This window comes from Aplidium turbinatum, chromosome 13 (assembly GCF_918807975.1).
Source record: "Aplidium turbinatum chromosome 13, kaAplTurb1.1, whole genome shotgun sequence".
NCBI lineage: Eukaryota > Metazoa > Chordata > Ascidiacea > Aplousobranchia > Polyclinidae > Aplidium > Aplidium turbinatum.
In genome coordinates this window covers 13,935,304-13,953,598 of record NC_137484.1, presented here as the reverse complement: position 1 = coordinate 13,953,598, position 18,295 = coordinate 13,935,304, and the positions used below count along the sequence as shown (strand labels likewise).

At 36.5% G+C, this 18,295-nt stretch overlaps 1 protein-coding gene across 1 annotated transcript; it reads right to left on the bottom strand.

The window, feature by feature from the left end:
• Positions 1-3,678: 3,678 nt before the first annotated feature.
• Positions 3,679-10,910, bottom strand: LOC145782454 (HAUS augmin-like complex subunit 3). The gene is made up of 12 exons (XM_082594246.1): positions 10,784-10,910; positions 9,911-10,079; positions 8,991-9,193; positions 8,446-8,505; positions 8,010-8,123; positions 6,776-6,909; positions 6,497-6,619; positions 6,199-6,379; positions 5,522-5,777; positions 5,014-5,161; positions 4,603-4,759; positions 3,679-4,328 (listed from the first exon to the last, which is right to left on the bottom strand). Exons 1-12 carry the CDS (start codon positions 10,859-10,861, stop codon positions 4,233-4,235), a joined length of 1,719 nt encoding a protein of 572 aa, XP_082450372.1. The 5' UTR covers positions 10,862-10,910; the 3' UTR covers positions 3,679-4,232.
• Positions 10,911-18,295: the final 7,385 nt, after the last annotated feature.

The following is an 18,295-nucleotide window of genomic DNA, read 5'->3' as shown; positions in this document are numbered from 1 at the left end:
CCCAAACTGAGCAAGACTCCAGGAGCCCAACCTTCTAAGGGTTAAAAGTCATGTCGACTTATTCTTGATGCCCCCCCTTATCGAAAATTGTTCTTTGTAGTACCGCTTTGAAGGTGGATTTACGACTACAAAAGAATAAATTTTAAACTTCATATTTGTATTGAAAATACATGACGTAATGTCTTCCAACCTTATCACATTTTTTTCATTACGTAATATTTACCACCACCAAACCACTTTTGACGATCGAATTTGTTAATTTATTATTCGGTAAAATGTTTAGATGATGTCACGTCATTACGCCGATTTGAGATATAATTTCATTCATGACGTCGTATGGATGAAAAACTTTTACAAGTTTTATACTCTGCTGAGATTAAAGAAGATACATAAATGATAAATATTGGAGAAATTGAGTCTCCTTTACAACTTAAGAATCGAACAACTCAAAACTGCTGAAACAAAACGTTTTGTTTAAGTGAAAGAATCACTGCAAGCAACCAATGCCAAAATGCGCGCGGAAGAAGTCATGGGAGTGTGAGGTATCAAAAATCTTTTTATCTACTGTACAATTTAGTCATCAAGGTTTTCCATACTTTTTTTTTAAAGAGAGAGCTTTTACCTTTTAAAGAGAGAGTAGGCTAACCAGCATGAAGAGTTGGGTGCTTCAAGAAAAAAGAGGGATTACGAAGAGTGTAAAAGTTTCTGGCCTGGTTAACAACGAAAAACCCATTCTTGGCACCAGATGTAAACCTATCTTCTCTTTCAAACGGTCTAGTGTCCATCGCTGGAAAAGATGACGTCAATTGTGAACAAGCGGAGCAAATTGGTCAAAATATCCAAAAAAGTTTAGGTGGGGTAGCAATTATTATCGCATCAATCAATTGATCAAACCATTAGAATTCTTAATGGAAGTAAACAAAACAAAAAGTAGTGCAAGTGGTATTGGTTCGAAAGTCATGTTCAATAGGATGTTTGCTGTTGCTGAAAGCGAGGAAAGCTTTGAGCACTTTTTCGAATTCGAGTTGACTTCAGAGCCAATGTCGATGTTCAAGGAAGGCATGATGAGAAAGCCTGACAGACCCTCTCTTCGAAAAATTCTTTTGTCTGGTTCTTCGTCGCATGCCTTAGACTCTTAGAGGAAATCAACTAGCAACTTCTATTATCGACGGTGGTGCATTAGGCCTACTACATAAAGTTCGCTGGAAAAAAGGAATGAAGTTTTCGGAAGTTTGAAATTCGTATGTGAAATATATCCAAAACCATTATACCCATGCTGTTGTTGTGTTTGATGTCTATCATGACGAAAGTACTAAAAGTCACGAGCACTTGCGCCGAAATTCTGTTCCACAGAGCACGTTTGTGAAAATTGATCCGAGCAATTCACTTCCTATTCAATTCACACAATGAATATTGAAAAACGAAATGCACAAGAATGAAACTGCAAAGCAGAGGAAAAAGGCACATCGCATGGCGGTTAATTACGCGAGGCAAAATGCTCTGATGATGCTGACGGTTTCATTGTAGCGAAATCCCTTGATTATGCTTCTCTTCGAAAAGGTCCAGTAAATGTCATTGATGATGATACTGATGTAGTTACTATGTCACTGCATCATTGGAAGACTGACACTCATGATGATATTTACTTCGACCAAGGAGCGCTTCAACAAAGCCTGGAGAATCAAAGAAGCCAACCCAAGTATTAAAGATATTAAAGAAGATCTTCTTTTCCTCCATGCATGGTCACGATGCGACACAACGTCATCGATATGTGGAAAAGGGAAAAGAAGTTTGCGAAAATCAGAAACGCTGAAAGAGAATTCTGCAATTATCAGCAATGTCTGGAGTTCCCAAAACGAGGTCGGAGAAGCCTCTATAACTGCATTCAAGATCTGGTATTGTTGCAATGAAGATTTAACGCTTACTAAACTCAGGTAGGCTATGTATTTTTACATAGGGATTATATAATAATGTTTACACTTTTAAGATATTGTCCAATTCTAGATACCCTGTATGTAATATTTATCTTTGTTTACTTTTAGACATAACAATTACATGTATATGGCATGCGAAGGGATAATTGCACCGGAAAAGCTACCACCGAGCCAAAGAGCAGCCTACTTCCATGGGTTACGTCTGTAGAATTTAAATTCAATGTTTGTGAATGGGGATGGAGAAACAATAGCAACAACGAACTTGTCCCAATAATGATGGATATGCCTATAGCACCAGAAGCATTGACCAAAGTAATTAGATGCAGATGTAAGAAATCAACGAAAAATCCATGTGGAACGAAAACTTGCACCTGTCGTAATTATGGAATGGCATGTGTTTCTTCGTGAGGTGAATGTCATGCAGGGATGTTGAATTTAATAGTATAGTAGCCTAAGTATGCTTGAAATACAAAGATAGTTTCACATCTTTTTCGTATCTAAGTAATAATTTGTATGAACGACATATTCCAGAGACTAGACGAAGAACGAAGACTTTTTTTCACTTCTGCATAACGTCGATGTTGGTAGCCTACCCAAGAAAAGGAATTCTCGTACAATGAAGATATGAAACGGGACAAGACGAGGAAGAAAGCAACATCCTTGTCGTTTTTGATGATAGCTTCAATTTACGTTTGGCTTACTTTGTTTAATTTTTGTTATAGAATAAGTTCAACAGTGACGAATAATTTCAAATTTTCCTGAAATTCACAGATTTATCCTTTTGCTTAATCGGTAATAACTCTTTTTCTGTACATTTTCAGGGTTCTTGTTAATAGAAAAAGTTGTTCCCCTTGAAAAAAGCTAAAAAATGATGTATAATATGTCCTATTTTGAAAAACTTAAAATTTTCATAAAGGGATTGTGACGTCATTCGGAAAAAGGGGGTTTCCCATCACCCGATTGATGGGGATTTTTTTCTGAGCCATCTGCATAATATGGGGAAGGTCTGAGAAAAGTATCAGCTTGATAAAAAAATTTTCCCACAAACACCACTTTTTAAGTTCCCACGACTGCACTATTATAGCGCAAAAAAGCTGTAGGCTAGTGCATTTAAAATAATTTAAAGATTGGACTGCGTGAATTTTAGAATAGTCTATTAAGCCCCGCACTGATAAAAATTTCGACCAATAATGGTAATACAATTTTGGTAAAGAGGTGACTTTCTTTTAATAGTAGTAGCCTAAGCCAAATAATAAATGCATTTTATTTTGCAACAATGTTGTTTATACTACTGGTACAAACGAAACAGACAATTAGAAGCAGCGAAAAGACGTCGCCTAGTCATCTGATCTCACCTCCCATTAGGAGCTAGGTATCTTGCAGAGACACAGCCGTGTACTGCCAACGTCCTTTCAAGCGTCGCATGTAAGCAAAATCAGCTGGGAATTGCTTTGGAGACTAAACTACAGTACCGGTAGTAAGCTGTCCTCTACAAAAATAGCCTAAAATATTTTACGGAATCACGGTTAGTTAATGGTTAAGCTATTTAACAAAAACTTTTAAAAAAAATTGTCCTTATTTGCCAAAGAGTAAACAACGGACTCGACCAACACCGGACATGGTGAAACCTGGTTCACACTGAACCCGGATAACTCCTAATCTATTGCGAGCCATATGCGGTCCCGAGATTCCTAGTTTCTTTGTGTTTGGTATCGATCAACAACCAAACTTCCTTATGGTTCTGAAAAGTTTTTATTGGCGAAAAAAGGACAAACGCGCCTTGCAACGTGTTTGTAAATTTAGGTTATCCTAGCGCTCACAACTTGAAAATAAAAGTTTATCAAATATTGCAATAATGCCAGAGATAATGACTAGACACGTGGCTTAACACATTTTGTTTTTGCAAAACTTGAACTTTAAGTGTTATATACAACATACAAGTATCCATACTTCACAACATTAGCCTAGCCTAGCTAGTTTAAAAATAGTCGCTTTAGACTGATTTTCAACGTATAATAATGATGATAGCCTGGTTTGCACCAATTTTACTATGCAATATGCTAACATTAGTCATTTTAATGAACGGAAATTGAAAAACACGACCTGGCATGAACAAGATGTGGAAACAGTTTTGTTTAACGCATTTTTTCATGAACAGCGGGTTGAGGTGTTTCGTGTTGTTAGAAACCACAATGTAAGCCAACGTAATTGCGATGAATCAAGCACAGAAAACTATTTGGAAAGAATATACTGGTTTCTCTTCAACAAGCAATCTCAAAACAGGAAAATCACCATCAACTACGTGGAAGTTGCTTGCATGACAAAATCTATCCACAGAAGTCTCGATTGAGCAATTTCGCTATTGTGATCAAGGAAAGCCCTCTTCTTATCCACCTGTGTAAATAATGTGAAGTAAAATGCTAAATCGAACATCTATAAAAAGATTGACAGAAAAGAAACTTTAATTGCAATAAATAGACATTTTAGCTAGAAGGGGCAAGATTTGACAGCAAAAAAACTTTAATGGCAATAAATAGACGTTTCAGCTAGAACAAGGGGTAAGATAAGCACTAAGCAGCCTTCCATTATCCATACGTAAATTTGAAGATAAAATACGCAGACGGTAGGCAGTTTAAAGATAATGATGATGCAAACGTAAAATCATTACCTTTGTTAACAGTTTAGGAACCGACATTTTGGCGCTGTCCACTGTTTCTTGAAGTGAATTCAAGCTATCGGATATTGATTGGCTGGTGAGAATGACGTCATCACCACCACTTGTCGGATCGCTGTTCTCCCACAATAGATGGCGTACAGAGTCCGACCTAAAGATGGTTATCATTGCAAGGCCTATTTAACGTTCCATGGCCATCAATACTAAAGAACTCTATTACAAAAATAAAACTTTTTTCATGTAGCTATACCAACATATAACTACTTTGCTACAAAAATTGATGCTACACTTCGATTGCTTAAATAGCAACTTTGAAGTGTGCAGTGTGACTCGTGAAATCATACGTACTTCAATTATAAGCCATGTATTATGCTACTGTAAAACAAATCCATTATTTCAACTCACAGCGGAAGCAGTCGAGAATCTTTGTTCCTATCGCCGCTGTGGAAAGGCAATAACGACTTCTCTTGCTCATGCAACAGCGATGCTGCCTGGAGCGAGGATTCGACGGTGTGGAACACAACTTTGTCGTCCGGCCGATCCGAAGTTGAAGCTGAGGTCGAGAAAAGATAGGGCAACGTAATAAGAACGCAATATATCATAGCAGCCTACGTATACAACAAAGATGCCCAGCCTTTTCCTAAAAACTGGTAAGTTGAAATGCATTCCTCTCTTCTTTTCAACTACAAAGAACATTTAAGTTCTAGTTGCATGGGTATTTTCAAATCTACAAATTTCAAATATTCTTTGTCTAACAGTAGTCGCAGCGGACGGGTGCTTCGTACCTACTGTAAACTTCGCTTGTTTGTGAATGCTGAATATTTAAAACTAACAATCAACAGAAGTGACATTAAGCGAGAAAAAATTACTAAATAACTAAAATAATTAGACTTTTGTGTCAACAATCACTTACTTAACAGCTTGTGCAGATCCAGCATGACATAATCGCGGCTTCCAATCACAGCCTTCGGTTCTTTGTTTGATTGGTCAGTTTGCTGTATGACGTTTAAGTTTTGAAAGCTTCTGGTGGACGCATCCAATGTTTCGGTTAAAAAACCGCTCAGATTTCTCATTTTGTTAGAAAGAACAGAAACTTGTATTTTTTCAAATTGCAGCATCATCCACAGTGCTGTCAACCGCGAGCATTGTTGCAACAGCAAATCGATCAGCTGAAAGTGAAGAAAATAACTTGATCCCATTTTCTAAACTTAGTGCACTTTGAAATTTGCTGTTAGGACTTGGCGTTGCGAGCAGTGAAACATTTCAAAAGCACGTTTAATTTACATTTGCAAATTGCACTTCATTTTACGATTTTAAGTTTGTTGCGTTTTTTTTTTGTGTTGGTTGCGCGGATGGAGTGAAACTACTTTTACTATAATGCAACAAAACAAGGTATTTGCGACAAGGATGTAGAATTGTAGATTGTAGAGTATATCATACATTAGCACAAATATATCTAATCTATGCAAAAGTGAACATTTGCGGTCAGTTGTTTTTGAGCTCACCGCAAAAAAATTTAAAAATCTTTTCAATTGATCTAAATATAATCTATAAAAAAGTTGCAAATCACCAATCACCATGCTTACTTACATTTTTCTGTTTTTGTGTAATTTTTTGTTGTTCACTTAGCTTGTATCTAAAATCCCCAGTTAAGAACTTATTTTTTTGCAACGGCAAGCCTTTTGAAAGAAGTTCCGGCAAAACCACCTTCACCGTATAAGAAATTTGTTCATCAACACTCGCAGTGGCACTTTGTAACGCTCCAATGTGCCTAACAGCAAAAACAAACATGACACTGCTGCTTTTTAAAACGACACAGTCAACTTGCACTAAATGAAATCTTGACTATATTACATTTATGTTGATCATACTGGGTAGTACTTCTAACCTGCTATCTTGGAAACTGCCATATTTCAAAGCGGACAACTTGGTTTGCAAAAACTTCAAAGTTGCTTCAGTTCTAGCAACGTCCGCTTTTGAATATATTCCACGTTTTTTGCGATTTTTGTACCTGAACAAAAAATAATTTCACGCTTTAAAAGCAGTATACAGAAAAGCTTTTCTTAGCAAACAACAATTATAGATTATGTCAAGTTCTATCACACTAAGCATGCAATAAATATATGGATAGTAATGAAATTAGGTTTGCTGATGTGGCATGTGTTACCCATTGGCAGCTCTCTTTATTTCGTCTAAAAGAGCTTTCTTCACTTCTTTGCATTCATCTTGCAGTAAAACAGTGTCTGCAATGCTATTCAATTCACATTTGCTGTTGGAAAGACTCTCCACGATGTTGGGAACCTTAAGATAAAAACGCTTTAAACATGGTCGTTGTGTGGAATTGAACCGATCGGTATGTATCTGAAAACCTATCAAAACTTTTCATTGATTGCCATGCATTTTTGGTAACTTTCCAGACAGCAAAATCCGTCATTTTCACATTGATTCAGCGTCTGCAAACATTGTATCAATGTAAAAATGACGAATTTTGCTGTCTGGGTGAGACAATGTTTACGTGTTAAATACCGCCACCAGTATTTGTCACCAGACAGATAGATAAACAGATAGATAGATCACAGACAGATAAAGCGAAACAAATTATGTAAGCGATACCAATTTATCTAAGCAATATCCTTAACAAGCAAAATAAAATAATTTTTAAGCTTCCAACAAAAAAAGCGCAGGCCTCTAAGCTCTCGACGACCGTGGCAGCCGAGAAGTCGTTAAATGGCCTCCGAAACTCGGAATGGCCCGTTTCGGTGAGTCCGATCCCTTAACGGGGCATTTTTTCAATTTTTTTTTTTAATTATCGGGTACCGTAGCCTAATTATCATTGCCGTTTTAGGGTTAGGAGTTAGGGTTAGAGGTTAGGAACTCACCGAATCGGACTCACCGAATAGTAGCAGACCCTCCGAAACTACCCCACCGGTAGGCCATGTCTGGTCGCCGTTGACATTTGAAGCCTTTTTCTTTTTACTCGCATTAGCAACCTTTTTTCACAAACAAGACAAAGTTAATTTCAAACGCTGACGAGAAATATCGATAAAGTTTCGCGAAAAGGCTGAGCGTCGACCTATAAAAACTCGAAGACGAGGTCTACACCTGCATGGGAAGCAGCGAATTTAAATATAACTGCAAATATGTTTCAGAGCCTTGTATGCGTTGTTCTTACCTGAGTCAACGCAAACACAAGATATCAATTAACGGATTTTTAAAACACGAATTTTTAACGGATTTTTTATTTTGGCTGCCGGGCGCGAGAATTTGACCGCCACCCGGGAAGAAGCTCTGGGAGGCCATGCTTGGTTGCTGGGAAAATAAAGAAGCTTAGAGGTTTAAAGCTCCTGATATCCTTGGCATGTTTATTGTTTAGAATAAGTGATGAATTAATGTAGTTGTACCTCATGAAATTGTTTTTTCGTGTACAGTGTCAGCTGCGAGGAATATTCATCTTCCGACAATAGAAATGTGTCAAGATCGACAAGAGATAGAAGACATTGTTTGTTGCACTTGTTCTGCAACAAACAGCTGTTGAAACTCAGATACTTTAATAAAAACTTAACTCAGAAGCTGGAGCGAAATTTCCATGAAATTTTTAAACAATCTGTTCGTGTCAAACATATCCATACGCATTCTTTCGATTCGTGTCGAACCAACGTTCTGAGGATCGTGCAAGCACTTCCACAACCAAGCCACGCGGTTATCTTTGAACAATACGTCCATGAAACACAAACTCACATGACTCTCCGACTTGACAACCGTGCAAATTCTGTTTTTAAATTTTACAATAATTGAATAGACAAACATTAAAATGAAAGATTGAAATTGTAATACTACCTCATAATCACATGAAATCAAAGTGCAATTCTTGCTGACGTCTGATATGTGTCTTGAATACTAAAAATAGAATGGTTGTAGAAAGTAAAGTAACCTGCATTATCATAGAGCAAGGTGGTTACATCATTGTTGTCGACAGAGGAAGTCATATAATCGTATTGTCCACTTGCACAACCCCGGAAGGGTTAGCGGACAATACATGCAAACAGACGTGGTATTTTTAAGTGGTGAAAATCTGTTTTCATAAATGTACTTTATGTGGTAACTATGTGTTTATCTGAGAAGCGGAAAACCTTGGGTTGATGAGAATGAGACCTCCAAACCAAAACGATTAAATATTATTGATGTCAATGCTTACACAAGTCAAAAAATAACAACTGCAGTTGTTTCTCAGCAGCAGATTGGAGCAAGACTAGAAGAACGCTCCCTTCTATCTACACACTACAGTTTGTGTTTGCATTTTTTTAAATTCTTTAAAACATTGTGTTGATAAGTTAGTGTTATAAAAAAGAGCAGTAGGCGTTTTCTACATGAAACCTTCTTACCTTCTTTCTCACTTCTTTGTGATCACTTTTGGCATGAAGTGTTTCTTTCACTGAAGCTTTTACTAATTTTGTCAGATCATCCTCATGGTTAATGGCGGTAACATGTGTCGCTTCCAAACATTTTAACTGGTTTTCCAACAACAACTGACGTGACTTTGCAGCACTAAGTTGTCTATTTAAAGATTCTGCTTCTTGTTTCAGTCCTAAATTGAAGACATTTTTTTAATACAAAATTAGGCAGAGACTATTAGTTACCGTGTAAGGGCACCATACCAATATGAGGCTATGGTTTCTACAGTACATATATTATACATTAACAAAAGCACTTAGAAATTAGTATCATTAATTTACACAGTTATCAAGCCGTTTAGGTTTACAGCAAGAACATTTAAAATTCCAACACAATTGAAAAAGCATAGGAATAAAACCTTGATCCAGATAACTTAGCATAAAACAACAATCATTTCACTGAGTGCCTATTGTGACAACATACAGCAACAGCACTGTACAATTAAAAATGCGATGCAACAGACAGCTGGAAACAGTGCAAATATATAATCATGAAGTGAGGTTTCCCATTTTGAATCATCAATTAGTTTGCCAAAAAAAACCTCTGGGCAGTGTTGAACTGAGCTCTTGCAAAACTTTACGTAGATGCTCTGCACCATTGTGCTATGAAATCAGACACATGAAAATGGTTAAACTGTGATTCTAATTTCTATTAACTCTGCTTAATGCATTTGAAGGGCGACTCACCAAGTTAAAGAAAAAAGTAATTTTTGCAAGCTGCATGCTCGAGCAACTCAGAAAATATAACATCGAGGTAATAGTTTTTATATAATTATGATAAATATAGTCACTTCATTTAAAGAAATATGTACAAATAAATCTGCAAATATCTTTATAAAATGTTCACATACTTTTTTGTTTATGTTGTTCATATCTGATTGTTTCGAGAACTTCTGGAAGTTCTAGTGCCTCACCAACTTCTTCAAGTTTTTGAAAACTTGCCCATTGAGTTGAAGATATCACATTGCTTGGGGTCAAGTGGACAGATACTTCAGTGAGGAAGTCACTTACTGCAGTGTTCTAAAAGGCACACAACTTTTTACTAGATGGACATTGGACATGTGCAAGTACATACTAGTATGTATAATAGAGAGAATAACTTATGATTTGAGAAATTTTGAAGTCTTGGGCAGAGAGCAAATCCAACCTGGAAATTTTTCCAGATTTGAATACGTCTTCAAATTTGGGACAACAATTTTTATCTTGCAACGATGCCATGAATCAAAACTCTTGATCACACACCATACCAAAAGTTATCATAAATATATTCCGATGTATTGATAGCTTATTAGAGTTAAAAATTAAAAATATATTCTGAAAAATAAAATAACAATTTCTATATGGTAACCACTGACGTTTTATAATGTAATTATGGAAGTGGCTATTTTTCCACACTTAATGCCATGGTTACAATCAGGTTTTGCCAGAGTTAGGATTAAAGTTAGGAAGGGTTAAGGTAAGGGTTAGAGTTAGAAATAAGATTAGGGTTTTGATCTTTGCCCAGGATTAAAAAAAAATTCCAAAATACAAGTTTTTGTTTTCAACAGCTTTAAACTTTTCTCAAATTAGGGCAGAATTTCTTATCTGGCACCACTATTGAGGCTATTATTACACTATATATATAGTGTAAATATAGCCACACCCAATAATTATATATAGCTTAAAATTTGGAAAAGTGTTATATCGAAATAGCTTGAGCCTTTAAATAGCGATTAATAACAAACCTTGTTGATCCTCTCAATTTGCTTCTTTAATTTTCCAGCATCAGCAAATCCAACACTCGACGCAGCTTGCAAGAACATAACCTAGTTTGTGCACATTAAGAATGAGACTCTTCAATAGAAAATATAAATTAAAGCAGGGATCTCAACCTTCAACTTGCTCTGGGGACCAAATAAATACTGTAAGCGCCCCTGCATATTTAACACCCTTAAGTTAAAGTATGTTTAAACTTTTTAAACTAATAATGTTTACAACAAACTGTTATGATAAAATAATAGGCTAACCAGAGAGCCTCAGAGGCTAATTCTAAAATTTTACTTTTAAAAATTTACGGTACAATTTGAAGAAATTTTGTCCTGATATACGCACTGCCACAAAAAAAGAAAGATTTAAGAAAAAATTGACCATTAGCCTACACCAAATCATCACAACAAAGATATATGGACGGAAGCCAAAACAAAGTTAGAGTATTGCAAAGTAAATAAAGGGTAGGCCTACTACCAAACTTTTTCTCATCACAGAATCGTTCACATTTCAAAGGCTGAAATGTATCAGAATGCTAGAAACAAACAGCCAGAAAAAATAAATATGATTGTACTGAACAACAGACAGGAAATGTGTTGTATTAAAGAATGCTATTAAACATAAAAATTGTGAGCTTTAAATTCTTTTATGATAAACACAGATGTTCAGAGTCTGCATCTGCCTCTTGTTTACATGTTCTTTGTGGCAACTATCTTATAGACCGTATGGCTGTTTTGCTGTCTCCCTATCAAAAACATAACTTAACCATTGCATATATTTTCATTTTATATTACGCTGGCATGCACTACTTGCTTTTGTTAAATAAACTTTCGATTGATCGAATCTGATTCTGATTCACAAACAGTGCTTTCATAAATGAAAACATGAAACTCCCCAAAGCTACGTCTAAAAATCCCTAGATTACATCAAAATTCCCTAAATCCTTGTTAAATTCAGTTTCACGTTCTGAAACAAAAAACAAGAGTTAAGCAGTTTAAACAACAACACTAGCAAAAACCATGACTTTGTTGTTAGTGGGCTACCAGTAGTCTAAGTCTCAAAGCGAAAAGCATTATTTTAAATTTACAGTGATGCTTAACATTACAGGGATACAGTGAAGATTTACCAATGCTTATCACAATAATATCACATGCGAAAAATGACATGAACTGTGAACGACTTATGCATCAGAGCTAATTTGTCAGCTGATAAGCCAGATAACTTCATACCTTGTTGGGTGTGTAGCAAACTAACTAAACTTTCTCTCTTTAAACTGTTCCTGTGGTCAGTTTTAATGTCCTTCAAGCTACTAAAAAGTCGTTCAACATGGGCATTTGAACATGGCAGTGACATTAGGCAAGTGACTACTTGACGCAGGTGCTTGTACTTCAATTCACTTCTAATTGTTTTCTGAGATAACCGCTCTTTCCAAAATTCCATATCATTGCGACCATCTTTGCTATCAGTAGGCTCTTCAGGCACTAGTTTCCTCTACTCTGTGTCTACCAAATCTAGTGGTGCTACATTTGCCAAAAACTTGAAAGATGGATATAGTTTTGTCAACGTTGGAGGAAAGCATTTCACTGCATTGGACAGAATTAAAAACTCTAAATTAGCTCCAGCATAAAACTGAGGCAAGATGATTTCACCTGTCGAACTCCAGCTGGATTTCATTCAAAACATTGAGAAAGAGTAGCTGTCGAGGCTACACCCACATAGACATGATCAAGTGGGACTCTCTCAATTTCATGTTTCCTCTTTGATAAATATGAACTCAAATATGGAAGAAAACTTCATAAATAAAACTTCCATTCATTTTGTTAGCAAACAAGACAAAACTGCTAAAATCCGCAAAAAATCCCTAAATCATCAAATTCCCTAAACTTGTCCCTAAAAGTGGTCAAAAGTCCCGATTTAGGGACAACTTTCAGAAAAATGAGAGCACTGTTTACAAATCCCAAATTTCGCGGTTTCAAAATGAAACTTAGGAGTTGCCAAACAAAATTTCAATTTATTTTACAGGAAATTAAATTACACATTTAAAAAAAAAATTTGGCCATGATTTAGCAACTCAAAAAACGTATAAATTGAGTTTTATAAAAATTTTTTGTGGCGATTGTGAAAATTTACAGCAGTCTATAACGTTAAAATCCATAGAAAGTTTCAAAAACCTATTGCTAAATGCAGAGATGTACGTATGCGCCGCAAATTCTACGCCGCATACATGCGGCGTAGACTTTTTGTTTGCGCTAACGCTTGCGGCCACATTTTTTTGGATAGTTTGCGCTTGAGGATGCGCCGTAAAGTTTTCGCGGTTTTTTAGCGCATAGCGTCAACGCATACTTTTTAATGTCTTAGTTGTTGTTTGCAATTTATTTTTTTTGTCAAACTGCGAAATGTTGACGTCTTGCAATTGCCCATTGTTCTAGTGTTGTGTCACAGTATCATCTATTGTTCAGTCAGCTGGAGTTTGTTTGTATATCGCACTACTGCCTTTGACGCTAGAGTCCCACGTGGAGACTGAAGTCTTGCAGAAAAAAAGAAAGAATTAGTTAAAACAACTTAGGCCTACTGCGAAATTACTTAGTAAATTACGGGTCAGAACAGGAATGTAATGTAAGCAAGCAAGTAGGTAGGTTGGTAATGTCGCTCCATGTAAAATGTAAACAATGACTTGGCTTCGTAGTGTGAAGTTTTTTTAGTCAAGCACTGTTGAAGGCGTTTGTAAGCAATTGTGAGCACTTTAATTTATGTTAGTTAAGTCTTGCATTTTGGGGCAAATCAGAAACTTCTCAGGCAATGAGCAGTGCAGCCTATGTATCTAAACAAACTCAAATATTTGGTCTCCGACCGTGATTGCTTGCATGATGTTGTACTCTGTATGTTATATGTAGCACATTACTTTGCCTTTGCCGGTCATTCTTGTTGTAGGCTATGTAGCGTAGTAATGTGTAGGCCTACATACAGTAGGCTATCAAGCTAAGGTAATTTTTACTTGACAATTTATACATTCTGTTGCGTAAGTATGTAATTATATATGTTTTGTAACTTGATGAGCAGTTTAGCAAAACATGCATCCAGGGGCCAATTGTGAGAGGCTTTTGAGTAGCCTACTGCTAATAACACTAGTAATGCTAACTATCCCTGAATGCTAATAACAAAGAGTTGTGCAGTTCAGAATCTAAACTTGCTTGTGTCTGGCAGTTTTGTCTTCCATTAACCCACTTTTTAAAAATCTTATCAAAAAAAAGCATAGAGCTTACTGAGAGAATTATGGCATTACAAGCAACATTAGTCTTATTCAAACGGAATCATTTTAAAAATAGTGTTTTTTATAATGGATTTTTAGGGAGCGACAGTTAGTATATTACTAGGAGCGACAGTTAGTATAATACTAGAATTTTCTTGATAGGCATATGGTACAGTTTCTTACACTACACTATTGTATTCAGGGAATAACTTACGGTAATACTAATCTCCAAGTGAAATGGAGCATGATAATACAAATCCATGGCCCTACAATCATGGAAAAGTATTTTAAGCTCTCTTCTTCGAAAGGCAAAAACTTATATTTTCAATGCCAGATGTGCCTTTCGGCCAAAAAGATAATTTCTTGTAACGAGAAATCGCGAAGTGGCTTGAAAAGTGTGTTGTTTCGAGTGGTTTATACCGTGTGAATGTTTGGCACCTAGCAAACAAAATGAGTTTGCGCTAGAGTATGCGCTAACGCTGACGCCGCCAACTTTTTTTACAAGTTGCGTTGACGCATGCGGCGTATAGTTTTTCGAACGTTTGCGGTTGCACTGACGGCGTCAATATTTTTTGTATGCGCGTACATCACTGGCTAAATGTTATCATTACATGTCACCAACGGAGTAAGGCAGGGAGGGGTTTTAAGTCCTTACCTGTTTTCTTTGTATATAGATGACTTATCGACTGAATTGAATTCCCTAGATGTCGGATGTAATACTGGTTCATCTCACTTGAATCACCTATTGTTTGCAGATGACTTGTGTGTATTTAGTCCAAGTGCTAAAGGTACCCAAAAACTCATTGATGTGTGTGAATCCTATGCTTCTAGACATGACATTATTTTCAACTGTAACAAAACTGTTGGATTGGTACATCAATGTCGCAAATTTAAAGTTTTGACTTCTCCATGCATACGGCTGTACAATACACAAATTAAATTTGTTGAACAAGTGAAATATTTAGGTATAGCCTACTGATTGATGATACCATCAGTGATGACGCAGATATTAAAAGGCAAGTGCGATCTCTTTATGTCGCTGCCAATCAGCTTAGATCCAAGTTTGGAAATTGCTCTACCGAAGTTAAAAATATAATGTACCAATCATATTGTATGCCAATGTATGGTTCGCAACTATGGTGTAACTATAAAACTTCTACTTTAAATCGCATACGAGTTGCTTGCAACGACTCGTACAGAATTATCCACAATTTGTCGAGATGCGACAGTGCTAGAGTGTATCAGGTACAGAACGACGTGTTAACATTTGATGCTCTATTAAGAAAAAATTGCTATGCATTCGTAGAACGTTGCAAAAGATCAATTAATCCACTTTTGCGCAATGTTGTGTCTTCTGATTGCTACTTTAATTCTACATTTTATATTCACTACAACAGTATTTTGTACGTTGTTTGATGTAGCCTGCTTGATGTTGTGTTAGTCTGATATTTTGTGTGATGACTGTTAAAAATTTGAATTCTATGGACTTTGAGTCTGATTGCAAATAAATAATTATAATTAAAGATCATCTTCCCACTATTCAAAGCAAGTCAACAAAACTCTAAAAAAAAATATTGTAGTTGAGAAGAAATAAAAAAACTAAAGTATTTTCTGCCTTTTGTTGGACCTTAATTAACCGAAAATCGGAGCATAGAAAGGAAGCTTTTAATAAATATAAAAAAATACCATATCAGTGCTGCTAGTTTTGTAGCAGCTCAAGATATTGTTAAGCGTGGAAAGCCGTTCACAAAAGAAAATTGACAAAAATTCTTTCTTAAGGTAACAAAGAAGCTGTGTGGCGACCGTGCCGAAGGTGTTGCAACCGTGCCAATTTTCTATTAACTGAATTACTTATTTCGGTCTCTAGCTCAATATTACGTTAGAATTTTGTCGCTTCTACCTTTTTCTAGACCTTTCCTATGAGTAGGCTATGTCGACGTGTAGGCCTATGGTTGTCGCTGTGAACTGATATTTCCATATATAACACGAAATAACTGCAGACAGGACGCCACTGTTTCTACCTTAAAGGGCGGGGAAACCCAAATTAACTTTGCGAGTTTTTTGTTTCAATTAATCATGCTTTTATTTGCGCCCATTGCGATAACATACAGTACACTGCGATCACAGATGCGATACAACAGACGACAGGAAGCAGCGAAGTGACATGTAGTCTTCGAGTCAGCTGCTCCCCTTATTTTGGCTTGCCTTTAAGTGTCTTTCGCCGAGACACAGCCGCTCTGGAGCGGTGTCGAACCCACGTCCTTTCGAACGTCGCGCAGACGTTCTCACCACTCGGCTACGCAGCCGACTTCAGCGTGATGTTATTGTGTACAACATGCGTTTTAGCAATAAAAAAATCCAAATTTTGTTGCCCTCGTCTCGCTAAGGTCGCTTTTGTTTGATACCCGTTTGCGAGGTCTCGTTGCGCATCAAGCTGTGAATGTGATGCTGTTCGCTGTTACGTCACAAGGTACATATAATTGTGGCCAAAATTTTAAGACCAGACTTGATTTATGACCATTTTTGCATTACTTCAAAATACTGCATCAGATATAAGATGATACAACTGAAACAATATCTGATGCATTATTTTGAAGTAATGCAAAAATGGTCATAAATCAAGTCTGGTCTTAAAATTTTGGCCACAATTATATGTACCTTGTGACGTCACAGCGAACAGGATCACAGCTTGATGCGCGCGAGACTTCGCAAACGGGTATCAAACAAAAGCAGCCTTAGCGAGACAAAGGGCAACAAAATTTGGATTTTTTATTGCTAAAACGCATGTTGCACACAATGACATCACGCTGAAACAAAAAACTCGCAAAAAGTTAATTTGGGTTTTCCCGCCCTTTAAGGTATCTTTGATTTTTATAATACAAACCATCTTTGTGGCAACGTAATTAGCCTACATGGAAATTGATTTTGGGTGAGACAATAATATCCTGATAATATGTTAGGTTACAAATTACAATTTATTTTATCTCTTTTTAGGCTACAGTTGGATATCACGGTTCAATGAATTTGTGAAATACTGTAAGATTATTCTATACACACGTCACCTCAACCATCGTCTTGCCACGTTAATGACGTCATAATGCTCAAACATTAAAATTTCCTTAAAGATGGCGCACGATTGAAAGAAAGCTCTGACTACTTTCGGATTTCTAGCTCACAAAAAGTCATCGTGCGTGGAAGTTTCTTGCAATAAACTTATGAAGGTTATGCAATTGATTGAGTTTCGCTTTTAGCAGCATGATCGTAGCTTACTTCACAAGGTACCATTCATCATAGCACATGACTAGGGAACTGTGTTCCGAAAGCTTGCGCAACTTACTATTGCCACAGCAAACTTGCAGCATCAGGCTAAGACAGATCGTTTAAATCTACCTTGTGAAGTTATAAAGGTTAGTTCAGTATAGGCCTATATTATTATTATTAAACGTTCATTTCAAACCTTGCGTTCCACATGAAGCAAAAAGAAGAAATTAACAAATTCACTTGCATGCACGAAAAGACATATGCTATGTTAGTAAGCTACAAACAAGTAGACATATTCAGATTGAGGTTATACGAGATATAGCCTACTATTTGTTTGTAGTGTTTATGAAACGATGAAAATAAGAAAGAATCCGATTTCATGAGCGACGATGATTTCGTATTATAATATTTATGTTATCCGCGTCACATATCTTGAAAATTGAAGACGCCAAATAGTGTTGTTTTAATTTTCTTACTGTGGTCCTAACACCAGACAATTCTTTTGTCATAGCTAATAATTATTACAAAAACAATTCACTCGTAACTCAAGCTCTTAATGTTATTTGTCCGCCCCGATAGCTCAGTTAACCAGAAGCTTCAAGATCAAGCGGCGCTGGTTCGACTCTCGGAGAGTGCGCTTGAGCAACGCATTTCAGAACTGCTCTCCATTCAGCGGCACCAAAGAGATGTAATAAATCCCCGGCAACAGTGTGAATTAATTGTGAATGAAATGAAAAGCTTAAGTCATAAAAACAATTGTTGACAAAATACCAGCTTTATAAACTACCGCGATTCAACAGCAGAGGGCTAACATGTGTATGGCCGAAAACGTTCGTAGATAGTTTATGTTCAGTTTAATATATTATGTTAAATGCCGTGTGGTTGCTTGGTTTCATCTGTTTATGGTTGAAGAAAGTCACCTCTTAACCAAAATTGTATCAATAGCAGAGCTGTTCGAAACAAAAATATGTTGTTTGGA